A 13109-nucleotide genomic window follows, 5' to 3' on the forward strand; every position below is an offset into this window, starting at 1 on the left:
GTTGATAAATCATAAGCCATAAATGATTAACATGAAATATGAATAAAATGCATGAATATGAATATTGACCATTTTGGATCCACCACCTTGTCAAGCTGAGAAGTTTATATTCACATGCACAGGTATTTTTATCTGAGTCAGGACCTGTACAGTGAGCAGAGTGTTTTAAATATTTTTTATTATTTGTTGGTTTATTTTAATTTGTTGGAGAAAATGTCAAAATGCTGATATGCTCTGCTTGGATCTAGTATTTGTTTAGTTCTAGCAGAGGGTTTGTGTGTTTGCCCCTCAGGTACCTGGTGTCAAATTCAATACAAGGTTCTTTGAATGAGGGTTGGACACTCTCATTAGTGAGCTACATACCCTCTTGCTCTCTATAGAAACTATTTTGATTATCGGGGAAGTGGACTGCATAGTGACTCCGGAAGTAAAATCCCATTTAAGATTTCCACGAATAAATGGATTTTTAGTGTAAACCTTTGAACACAGACCTAGCATGAGCACAGACAAATGTAAACAGTAGCTCTATAAAACAAATGTAAAGAGTACTTAAAATTAAACATTAAAGGTGCCCAAGAATGCTTTTTCACAAGATGTATATAAGTCTAAGGTGTCCCCTGAATGTGTCTGTGAAGTTTCAGCTCAAAATACCCCATAGATTTTTTTAAATAAATTTTTTTAACTGCCTATTTTGGGGCATCATTAACTATGCACTGATTTTTTTCAGCGCGCCGCCCCTTTAATTCACGTGCTCCCTGCCACACGAGCTCTCGATTATATTACAACACATTTACAAAGTTCACACAGCTAATATAACCCTCAAATGGATCTTTACAAAGTGTTCGTCATGCATGCTGTATGCATGCTTCGAATTATGTGAGTAAAGTATTTATTTTGATGTTTATATTTGATTCTCTATGAGTTTGAGGCTGTGCTCCGTGGCTAACGGCTAATGCTACACTGTTGGAGAGATTTATAAAGAATGAAGTTGTGTTTATGAATTATACAGACTGCAAGTGTTTAAAAAATGAAAATAGCGACGACTCTTGTCTCCGTGAATTCAGTAAGAAACGATGGTAACTTTAACCACATTTAACAGTACATTAGCAACATGTTAACGAAACATTTAGAAAGACAATTTAAAAATATCACTAAAAATATCATGCTATCATGGATCATGTCAGTTATCATTGCTCCATCTGCCATTTTCACTGTTGTTCTTGCTTACCTAGTCTGTTGATTCACCTGTGCAGATCCAGACGTTACTAGCTGCCCTTGTCTAATGCCTTTCATAATGTTGGGAACATGGGCTGGCATATGCAAATATTGGGGCGTACACCCCGACTGTTACGTAACAGTCGGTGTTATGTTGAGATCCGTGTGTTTTCCGGAAGTCTTTTAAACAAATGAGATTTACATAAGAAAGAGAAAGCAATGAAGTTTGAAACTCAATGTATGTCTTTTCCATGTACTGAACTCTTGTTATTCAACTATGCCGAGGTAAATTCAAATTTTGAATCTAGGTCACCTTTAACTAATTTTAAAATTAAACTTTTTCCTAATTTTTAAATACTTTTTTTTCCCCCTTCATATCATGTTGAAATTTTGTAGTTAATCCCTGTGCATGTTGACTTAATCATCATCACTACCTTTATTATGGACCCACTCCCTTCACTCCCTGTCCGTTCTCTGTTTATGTTAAGCTTATGTGTATGTAATTTATCTCCTTCGTTGTTATTAAACCTATTATTGTGGATCTCTGTGTACGCTTCATCTCTCCAGCATACACAGCACCCCATATTGACAGAAAAACACAGAATTTGTTGACATTTTTGCAGATTTATTAAAAAAGAAAAACTGAAATATCACATGGTCCTAAGTATTCAGACCCTTTGCTCAGTATTTAGTAGAAGCACCCTTTTGATCTAATACAGCCATGAGTCTTTTTGGGAAAGATGCAACAAGTTTTTCACACCTGGATTTGGGGATCCTCTGCCATTCCTCCTTGCAGATCCTCTCCAGTTCTGTCAGGTTGGATGGTAAACATTGGTGGACAGCCATTTTTAGGTCTCTCCAGAGATGCTCAATTGGGTTTAAGTCAGGGCTCTGACTGGGCCATTCAAGAACAGTCACGGAGTTGTTGTGAAGCCACTCCTTCATTATTTTAGCTGTGTGCTTAGGCTCATTGTCTTGTTGGAAGGTAACCCTTCGGCCCAGTCTGAGGTCCTGAGCACTCTGGAGAAGGTTTTCGTCCAGGATATCCCTGTACTTGGCCGCATTCATCTTTCCCTCGATTGCAACCAGTCGTCCTGTCCCTGCAGCTGAAAAACACCCCCACAGCATGATGCTGCCACCACCATGCTTCACTGTTGGGACTGTATTGGACAGGTGATGAGCAGTGCCTGGTTTTCTCCACACATACCGCTTAGAATTAAGGCCAGAAAGTTCTATCTTGGTCTCATCAGACCAGAGAATCTTATTTCTCACCATCTCGGAGTCCTTCAGGTGTTTTTTTAGCAAACTCCATGCGGGCTTTCATGTGTCTTGCACTGAGGAGAGGCTTCTGTCGGGCCACTCTGCCATAAAGCCCCGACTGGTGGAGGGCTGCAGTGATGGTTGACTTTCTACAACTTTCTCCCATCTCCCGACTGCATCTCTGGAGCTCAGCCAGTGATCTTTGGGTTCTTCTTTACCTCTCTCACCAAGGCTCTTCTCCCCCGATAGCTCAGTTTGGCCGGACGGCCAGCTCTAGGAAGGGTTCTGGTCGTCCCAAACGTCATCCATTTAAGGATTATGGAGGCCACTGTGCTCTTAGGAACCTTAAGTGCAGCAGAAATTTTTTGTAACCTTGGCCAGATCTGTGCCTTGCCACAATTCTGTCTCTGAGCTCTTCAGGCAGTTCCTTTGACCTCATGATTCTCATTTGCTCTGACATGCACTGTGAGCTGTAAGGTCTTATATAGACAGGTGTGTGGCTTTCCTAATCAAGTCCAATCAGTATAATCAAACACAGCTGGACTCAAATGAAGGTGTAGAACCATCTCAAGGATGATCAGAAGAAATGGACAGCACCTGAGTTAAATATATGAGTGTCACAGCAAAGGGTCTGAATACTTAGGACCACGTGATATTTCAGTTTTTCTTTTTTAATAAATCTGCAAAAATGTCAACAATTCTGTGTTTTTCTGTCAATATGGGGTGCTGTGTGTACATTAATGAGGAAAAAAAATGAACTTAAATGACTTTAGCAAATGGCTGCAATATAACAAAGAGTGAAAAATTTAAGGGGGTCTGAATACTTTCCGTACTCACTGTATATTCATTTCACATATAAGCTATTTATTCTGACATTTGTGAGACGACATGCTGTCTTAAAGAAGTGTGTTTCTTCCAGTTGCTGCACATTTGTGTTTATGTTCTTTTGTACTCATTTGTGTTTGTTAACATGATAACAAAGGGGTCAAACTGAAGGGCTCGTTTCATGTTGAGATCATATGAGCACTCAATAAAGCATCTGGCTGAAAGAAAGCATGTTAAAATCAGTTACATGCTTGCTGTGAAATTAAACGCCCTGCATACTGGGGAAATTAATCTAATAGGCTAAAGGATTCTTTTTTATTGGAGTCTTTTTTGTTGTACTTAGCGTAGTTTTGTAATGAAAAGAGTGAAAAACACAATGCAGATGCAAATGTTCTATATTGTACTTACTAAATCCAAATCAAGCAGCAGTTAATAGATGCACTGATGTCCAGGCTGCTTGAATACTCTCCAGAGGATATGAGATCCTAGAGGAAGTGTGATGGTAACTGATAAGTAATGGCTGAAAGGTTCCAGACTGAAAGTTGTAGATTATACGTGTGATTTGAGGACAATGAAGAGAATATGAATCTTTCTCCTGTTGGAATTAATTAAAATGTGTTTTATACAAGGCCAGTTCACCGCTGGCCTTACATCATTGCCAATTTCTCTGTTGTTTGCTGGTTGCTATTAGAATGACCTTTTATGCAAAACATTTTTTTTCTTTCTACTCTAACAATGTATTGCCTCAAAGAACAGCCAGACAATTGTCAGACAGGTCCAAGACAATGTTTTACAAGACAAAGTCAAGCCCCAGGTCTGAACCTTCAAGTCACTTCCTACAAGGTTTCAGTAAAGTCAAGAATCTGAATTTAGCTCTCCAAGTCTTACCAAATGAATTATAAATCACGTTTATTGTAATTTTATTAGGCCTTATAAAAAATACATACAACTGGGGCTAGTCATGCAATATAGATAAAGAAATACATTTTGCAAATTTAGCTATAAATCTAAAGCAGTCTCAATGTTATGTTAAGTAATTCTCTTTGGTTTATAGCTAGAACTACATAATATGATAAAAATGTATTTGCCAGTATAATAAAGAACTGAATAATCATGAAATAATCTGCACCACTGTGAACAACATTATATATTTGAGACTTGCATTTAGCTAATCCAAGTCCAGCAGAAGCAACACAGTAATCTTGGTGGCTTGGTTGCATTTCCCTTTTGATTTTTTTGGGTCACATTTCAGTTTGGGGAACATGTATTCACTATTAACTATAGCTTTTGCCTCAATAAACGCCTAATTTACTGCTTATTATTAGTTAGTAAGGTAGTCAGTGTAGTGGTAAATTTTAGGTATTGAATAGGATTAAGGGATGTACTTTATAATATGGTTATGCAGAAAAAGGCATTAATATGTGCTTTATAAGTACTAATAAACAGTCAATGTGCATGCTAATAAGCAGTTAATAGTGAGAATTGGTCCCCAAAACTAAATTTTTACTAATTTTTTGGTTTAATAAAGTCTTAGAAATACACTAATAATAGTGTTTTCAATGTTCTTAAGAGATAGTTCACCCCAAAATGGAAATTCTGTCATCATTTACTCCAAAATTGTTCCAAAACTGTGTGTTTGTGTGTGTGTGTGTCTGTGTGTGAAACAAAAGCATTAAATATTTTGAAGATATGTAGCTGTGACTTATGTGCTATATTCCAAATCTTTTGAAGCCACAAGTTTGTGATGAACAGACAGAGTGACTGGACCATTATTTTCCACTGGTACTCTTCCCACCCAGTAAATTGTTAACTAGAACTGCCCTCAGTAACTAGATCAGCCGGAGTAAAGAACAAATAGTTCTGTCCGTTTTGTTAACAAGATGAATGTGTTCATTGAAAAGAAATGTCTCACAAGACCATCAAACAGAATTATAATGATGTTTTAGGTGAGAAAATTAATTTCGGGGTCAAGTATTCTTCTAAGAAAGCCCTTATTTGTCACTAAACAGTACTGTATGCCATCAATATCCAATTTGTATCTCCCAATGACTCATTTACATTTTCAGAGCCTATGTGCCTTATGAAGGCGTCTTCATTAATGATATCCAACTGAGAAAGCCGCTACTTTGGTTAAATATGCATTTTTAATTGGATTTCCCTCTATTTTTCTGTTTTTAAGTGATGACTTTAAATGCAATACTTGAAAATAAGAAAACAAGAAAGAGATTATTGGCTAATTAGTGAAACCTTATAAGAGAATGATGTGATGTGTCAGATATGTGAGTAACAAGTCAAAACAGCTTGTAATTGTGTGTGATGTATTCAGTTTGTGATTAAAGAAAAGCTTCCATCTAACTCTCACTCCATCTGTCCCCCTCTAAATATTTGGTGATCTGTGACTGTCACTTATGTGGCAAAGACTCTGACTGGTCATTTGGATTCTGCATGTGTGTGAAGATGAAGAAAATGAGTGAATGAATAAATGAATGAATGAATGAATGAAGCAATAAATAAACTGTGGTAAAACGTGATAAATTGGCTATTAATTAGATATTTGTACCTAATCTGACCCTTAAATTTAACTTTTTCTGGTGTAACCTAAACCTAAAACCTAAAATAGGTTGTTTGCAATCACGTGGTTCTGGTGACGCGCAAAATACCGGTGGAGGGCAAGCAGTGAAAATTAGAATGGAAGAGATGGAGAAAAGTCCTTTCTGTGCTGGTTTAGAAAGGTATAAACAGAAAATAACAACATATGTTGGACGTGATCTTTATGTTATGAAGAGGAGCGACTTTTCCACTGAATTGAAATATTTGATTGCCATGGAGGAGGTAGATATAGAGAATGTGAAGCTGCCGTCATGCTGTGTTCAGTTCTAGTTTGGTTTGTTTATATCACGCTCGCTAATCGAGAATTACAACAGGAGCTCACATCATCGTTCAAATAAAAAAACTGGACGGTGTAATACAATTTTCACCTTTTCTACGTGTAAAAACAGACTAAGGGAAGCAGGCTGAGGAGGTGACGGGAAGACGCCGTATATCAAATCTAATAATGTCACCCACTCCCTATCACTCAATAAAATAATCACATAGCTGAGTGTTTTTGAAAGTGTTGTCTTTGTCTTTGTTGTTGAATTGACTTCTGTCAGCTTGTTAAACATTTATTTATTTGGACATTTTCTACCATATGATGGCTGAAGCAGCAGCGCGTGACACTGTTCTCATGGTAACCAGATCAACATTGTGAACGGAATACTACAAAACTTAATCGAAAACACCAAATTATCATTCAGTGGGATAAAATAGCTTCTCTTCCCTGCAAACGATAGCATGAAGAATGTGGATATTTAACCAAGTCAAAAACAAATAAGGTAAGCAGGTATCCATATTCATTTCAGTATCAGCAGACGCAAAACACTTTTAAAGGCGACAACTTTTAAAGTTAAAAAACTATATAAGTTATTTAAACGATATAAACACCTTCTGGGTTCTCGATTTTATCGATTAGAGCAACCACATACGCAAAACATACGAACTTTGAGTTTTTGATAGAATTCCTATATAGAAAAAACACTCCCTGCCCTGCAGACTCATTCACGCTGCTGCAGTGACGTCATGTGCAAACAACCTATTGTAAGCATGTAACAGTAGGTATACTTTTTTCAATAGAAGAATGAGTAGTTGAGTGATTATAAATGAACTTAACTAAATAAATAAACTACTTGAACAGGAGTGTAGGGCACAGAAGGTACCACTGGAATACATTCTCCACACTGTCATGCAAATCTTTAATAATTAACATTTCTGTCATGCTAGAAAAAGGTTTTTGGCCATAATCCTTTTATTAAATATGATTGGCACACTTGTGTAGCTTGCAAAGAAAGAAAAGCACCAAATATTTATGTAAAATACAAAAAATGAAGTGACATAGAATATAAGTGTGAGAGAAAGGAAGTGTGGGACACCAGTGAGCTCTTTTGGCTTTTCTTCCCACACAAAAGCAACCCTCCTACACGCTCACACACAGGACACCATTTTACATTTTAACAAGCACATGAAGAGAAACATTAGAGTGACTCTTTTGTTTCTTTTCAGCCTTGTTCAAGGAAGCAGACAGTGAGCGAAATATAGAGGCAAATAAAGAGAGAGAGAGACAGAGAGAGTGAGAGAGAAAGAGAGAGAGTAAGAAAGAAAGAGAGTGAGCGAGAGAGCTGGCACAGGCTGAGCCAGGCACTGACTGTGTGGACACGGAGGAGTGCGGAGAGAACAGAAACGACAGAGCAGGAGGAGGACTGAATGGATGGAGTGACCCAGAAGGAGGAGAGGAATGCTGAGCGAACAGACTGACAGAGCGCAAAAGGGAAGATGAGAGTGGTAAGGCAGCAACAGCAGAGCAATTAAACAGTGCAAAGGAAAGCAAAGGCTCTCATGCCGAGCAGCTTCTGTCACTCGCTTGCGCTCTCTCTCTTTCGAGCGACCAAAGAAGCAGAAGTGAATCCGTCCAGACAACGATAAAGGACAAGAGGAGGCACGCAAGAGGCAGGGGGAGGAGCAAGCATGCTTTGATTGACAGAGTAAAGAGGAGGGACATGGATGCAAATTGAAGAATTTAAATTTCTGGGAATGGATATTTTTAGCAAAGGAAAAACAAAGGAGAAGAAGATCAAGGATGCTGTTTCAGTGTAAAAGAAGGATGGAAAAAGGGAAGGAGAGAGAGAGAGTGAGATGCTGAATTCGGACCATGTCAGAACAGATTCCACATCAGCGGCATTCAGCACTCCTGCAGGCAAGAGTCAGTGTGTGTGCGTATGTGTGTGCGCGTGTGTGATCTAGCACGGAGTACGACCTCTGTAACACCAGGCTTTTGCCAATGTGCCCCCGTAGTTGAGGACAGAGACACAGAGAGGTAGGAAGGTAGGAAGGTGAAAAGTTAGTACTGTATCACTGTCAAAGCCAGAGAAAAAGGGCAAAAAGACAAGATCAGTGTAATCATGGGTTGTGGGGTCAGTTGTAGCTAGTGTTCAGGAAACCCTCTCTCCAGGGACTGTGGAAAAAGGTCGCACAAGACAGTCCATTTTACCAACAGGACAGCCTGCCTGGAGACTCTCTCGGATCCTTCTTTCTTGTGACTTAGCTGGCGCTGCCTTCCACAATCCATCTCTTTTTCATTATTCTCTCTTACAATCTGTCTTGCATCTGTTGAATATTTTCTCTCATTAAGATCACTTCCTATTTAACTGCCTCATTCTTTACGATTCACCCGCCTGAACTTTAGGAGATTTGGGGATAATCTTAGATGCAGATTGCAGGCTGTCCCCAAGCCCAGACTAAGTCTTGGCACCCTGACCAGTTGGACTGAGGAGGGGAGCAAAATAGAGAGGGCTAGAAAGAGAAAGCTACAGAGAAAATAGCCTGGGGATTTTGCCTGAGGGGTTATAGAGTGTTGCCAGCGGGTATGAAGACACATGCTGAATTTTGTGTACCTTAGGGAGCAGTGTGCTTGTGCGTGAATGTGTTTATTCAATCCAGAAATGAAGTTTGCATACATATATTAAAGTGGAAGTCAAAGTAGAATTGGAATTGTACACTTTGGTTGAACCTCGAGTAGTATTGCAGGTGCTACAATAGTGTGTGACTTGATTGCTGGACTCTAAAAGTCAGAGTAGTATTCAGGAAGTCAGTGTTGTGGCTCTCTCTGTGCTCCTGGAGCCCCATGAGGGCCCCGGCCGTGGAGGCCTGGCTGGGAGATGAAGCCGTCCCCCCTGCTGCTCTAGCAGCCCTGTGGGCCGTCATGGCTCTGGAAGGCCGCTGTCTGCGCCCTGCCTCGCCCATGCCTGGCCAACGCAGGGCCCGCCGTCGCCGCACCCGGGCTGGAGCACCACGAGACAATCTGTCCCACCTCACAGTGGCCCTCCTTGCGCGGACTCGCCTCCACGGATTGCGGCACATCTGTGCCCCGTCAAACTCTCTCAGCCGCCGGGCCTTTTGGATGCTGGCACTCTGTACTTGTCTGGGTCTTCTGGTTTCCTGGTCCTCAAATCGGCTGCTTCACTGGCTGGCCTTTCCCACTCACACAAGAGTCCACACAGAATGGGCGAGAGAACTCGCTTTTCCCACGGTCACCATCTGTAACAATAACCCTGTACGTTTGAATCACCTCACTAAGAGCGATCTGTACTTTGCCGGTCACTGGCTTGGACTGTTGCTGGCCAACCGCACAGCCAGACCCTTGGTACTGGAACTGCTTCAAGATGACAGGCGGGCATGGTTTAGCAAGCTGTCAGATTTCCGTCTTTTCCTGCCTCCACGGCGCTTCGAGGGCACCAGCTTGGAGTTCATGGACCGACTGGGCCACCAGCTGGAGGATATGCTACTGGCCTGCAAGTACCGCGGAGAGCCCTGTGGAGCCCACAACTTCTCTGCTGTGAGTCTGAACAAATGACCTCCACCTCTCTCTCTCTCTTTCTGTCTCTTTCTGTCACCTTTTCACTCTAGTGTTTGTCAAATTCACTGTGACTTATTCTTTCATGCAGCACATGCACAGACTCAGCTCTGACCTCTCGTTAGCTCTTGTCCTGTGATGCCCTCTTCGTCATGCTTCAGATATTTCACAGCACATTTTGTACCCCCGTTTCAGAACTTTCTGACTCCAATTCATGAAGACAGTTTTTTTTTTTTTTTTTTTTTTTTTCTTCAGAGAAACCCATGTTGAATACCAGCATTTACAAACAAATCAGGTGCACTGATCTTCCAAGGCTGATTTTCATAATGTGATTTTGATTGAGCAAAATGTGCTATTTGCATTTGCATTGCTCATAAAGTCCTCCAATTCCAGGATGCTCAACCTATTTCCTATCTGGTAATGTAGCAACTGTCTAGCCTATTAGCAAACACTGATTTTTCATGCCAAGAAATAATTATATAATTATGTCTCTTAGCCAGATGATAAGATTACAATTTTTTTACCCACACCTAACAGAAAATGGCAATCAATATCATCATTTTGTGGATGAATTCTCTTTTTTGCTCACTTTCTTGCAACTATACAGTGCACAATGCTTGTTTTTACATGAATATTTATTTGTACTTTTCAGTAAAATCTCTTCATATTCATAGAAATGAGAGTTGCTTTATGTTTCTAAACATTGCAGTACTGTCACCACTCTCAGACTCCTACTGTCAGTGAACATGTCGTTCTTCTCCTCATGCTCATCCTGTTTCTCCACAGTCACTACTGCTGCTCTATCACGTACATTCACTCAGTCCTTTCTGTGCAAAAAACAATGAATAAATCAAGGTAGTAACAGTTTAGAGTTTTAATAATGCTAGAAAAGAAAGGTGGTTTTAAATGCAATTAAATATTTGAATGGGGATTTTCATATCAATATTTTTAAATGATTAAAAAATGCTTTATATTTGCAGTATTTTAGTATTTATTATTATTATTATCATTACTGTTTACTTTATTTTATTAATTTTTATGGGGAAAAAAACATTATGGCAGGTTCCCTTTGTGATTAATGACCCCATATATTATTACTTTAATGGATCTACTGAAGGCAATGATTGGAGAACCCAAGTGCAGCTTTATTTGATGGATCCAAACATAAACAAAATTTAAAACAAAGACTTGGCTTGGCTTAGCTTGGCATGGCTTAACAGAAATGTAAAACTCACCAACAGTGGTACACGGACAATACTTGACCAAGAACGTAGCAAACACGAGGGCTTAAATACACAGAGACTCATGACATAACAAGACAAACCTGATTAAACCAATTAACCAATAGGCTTGTTCGACTTCATACAGCGCTCCACAGACTGATCGGCGGCTGACTTGAAGCAGTGCATGCTGGTAAGAAATTTTGTCCAACTTGAGACAGTGTCAATGCCATGTGACTCTGACATATGGCTTCAAAGTACCACGAGAGCGTTTCGAGATCAGTCGTCTGAGTCAGCCAGTGCAGTTTCTCAAGAGCAGCTGGACAAGCTCTGATGACGACACAGCAAAACGATCATGTGTGTTTCATGTTTATTCTCACACCTTCAGTTCCATATCTGTATTTTAGAGAGTTAAAGCTCTTTTCATGTAGTCACAATGTTATATTGTACAGTGTGTTCGACGTCGGAACCAATCGGCGAGAGTATATAGCAGCGTGCAGGTGGGGAGGACCTGAAAGTGAAGACGTGAAGTCGGACACTTTCTGCTTCCTGGAGTGATGCTCACGCTGCATTTGCATACTTTATCACAGCTGAAGTGAAATGAATGCAATATTTGACTAATACACAGATGTTTCAGAAACATTTTCATTCAGTACTGCTTACAGCGTCTGTTTTTACAAGAATAAAGTTCAAAATAAGATATTATTAAGATATTATTCAATATATATATTATTTGAATTCCATTGTGGTGGGGTCTATGTTTTTTTTTTATCAGTTTTATTTTGATAAACATGACACAATAAAACATTGCGACTACATGAAAAGAGCTTTAACTGTTGTAAAAATACAGATTTGTGAGCTTTAGTGGAACTGAAGTTTTCAGAATAAACACAAAACACATGTGATCATTGTCATGCAGTAAATCCGGCCGTCGTGGAACAGCTGTGTCGTCATCAGAGCTCGTGCAGCCGCTCCTGAGAAACTGCACTGGCTGACTCTAATCATTCTCGTGGTGCTTTGAAGCTATATTTCAGAGTCACGTGGCGTTGGCGCTGTCTCAAGTCGGACAAAATTTCTTACCAGCACGCACTGCTTCAAGTCAGCCGCCAATCGGTCTGTGCAGCGCTGCATCAAGTCGAACAAGCCTATTGATAACCTAACACATGAGAACAAGGGAATCACATGACATGATCACATGGGGACATGAAAAACACTTGACAACAGGGAGTACATCGCAAACATGGAAACAAAGCAATGAAAACATGACAAGACATGACTTAACTATAAACATGAATCAAAACCCAACACCATCCGTGACAGTTACAGTAAACCATGATATTGGGGCATGTTTTCAGTGTTGTACAGTGGTCAATAAAAAACACCCCACAACAAAAACTACTACATCTAGTACTTTGTCTGGCCTCCATGATTTTTAATGACAGCACCAAGTCTTCTAGGCATAGAATGGACAAGTTGGCGACATTTTGCAACATCTATCTTTTTCCATTCTTCAAGAATGAGCTCTTTTAGAGACTGGATGGTGGGTGGAGAGTGATGCTCAAATTGTCTCTTCAGAATTCCCCATAGGTGTTCGACTGGGTTCAGATCAGGAGACAGTGAATCACTTTCACTCTGTTCTTCTTCAGAAATACAACATGGCCTTAGATGTGTGTTTAGGATCATTGTCATGTTGGAAAAGTGCACGACGACCAAGGGCACGGAGTGATGGTAGCATCTTCTCTTTCAGTATAGAGCAGTACATCTGTGAATTCATGATGCCATCAATGAAAGGCAGCTCCCCGACACCAGCAGAACTCATGCAGCCTCACATAAGGACACTGCCACCACCATGTTTCACTGTAGGCACTATGAATTTTTCTTTGTATTCCTCACCTTTGCGATGCCTTACAGTTTTGAAGCCATCAGTTCCACAAACATTTATCTTGGTCTCATCACTCCAGAGTATAGAGTCCCAGTAGTCTTCATCTTTGTCAGAATGGGCCCTGGCAAACTTTAGGCTGGCTTTTTTGTGCCTGGGCTTTAGGAGAGGCTTCTTTCGTGGACGGCACCCATGCATGCCATTCCTCTGCAGTGTACGCCATATTGTGTCATGGGAAATAGTCACCCCAGTTTGGCTTTCTACT

At 40.1% G+C, this 13109-nt stretch overlaps 1 protein-coding gene across 3 annotated transcripts in view; it reads left to right on the forward strand.

Moving 5' to 3' along the window:
• The window catches only part of asic2 (acid-sensing (proton-gated) ion channel 2), a 432822-nt gene that overhangs the window by 279088 nt on the left and 140625 nt on the right, over positions 1-13109 (forward strand). The window contains exon 1 of one of the 3 annotated variants that reach the window (XM_048196715.1): positions 7278-9727. The exons of the other annotated variants lie outside the window; for them this stretch is intronic. Within the exon in view, the coding sequence (XP_048052672.1) occupies positions 9017-9727 (711 nt within the window). The 5' untranslated portion in view covers positions 7278-9016. Of the gene's footprint in view, positions 1-7277; positions 9728-13109 lie in introns of those variants that run through there. 3 annotated transcript variants of the gene reach the window in all.

The sequence above is a fragment of the Megalobrama amblycephala genome, linkage group LG1, assembly GCF_018812025.1.
Source record: "Megalobrama amblycephala isolate DHTTF-2021 linkage group LG1, ASM1881202v1, whole genome shotgun sequence".
Classification (NCBI taxonomy): Eukaryota; Metazoa; Chordata; class Actinopteri; order Cypriniformes; family Xenocyprididae; genus Megalobrama; species Megalobrama amblycephala.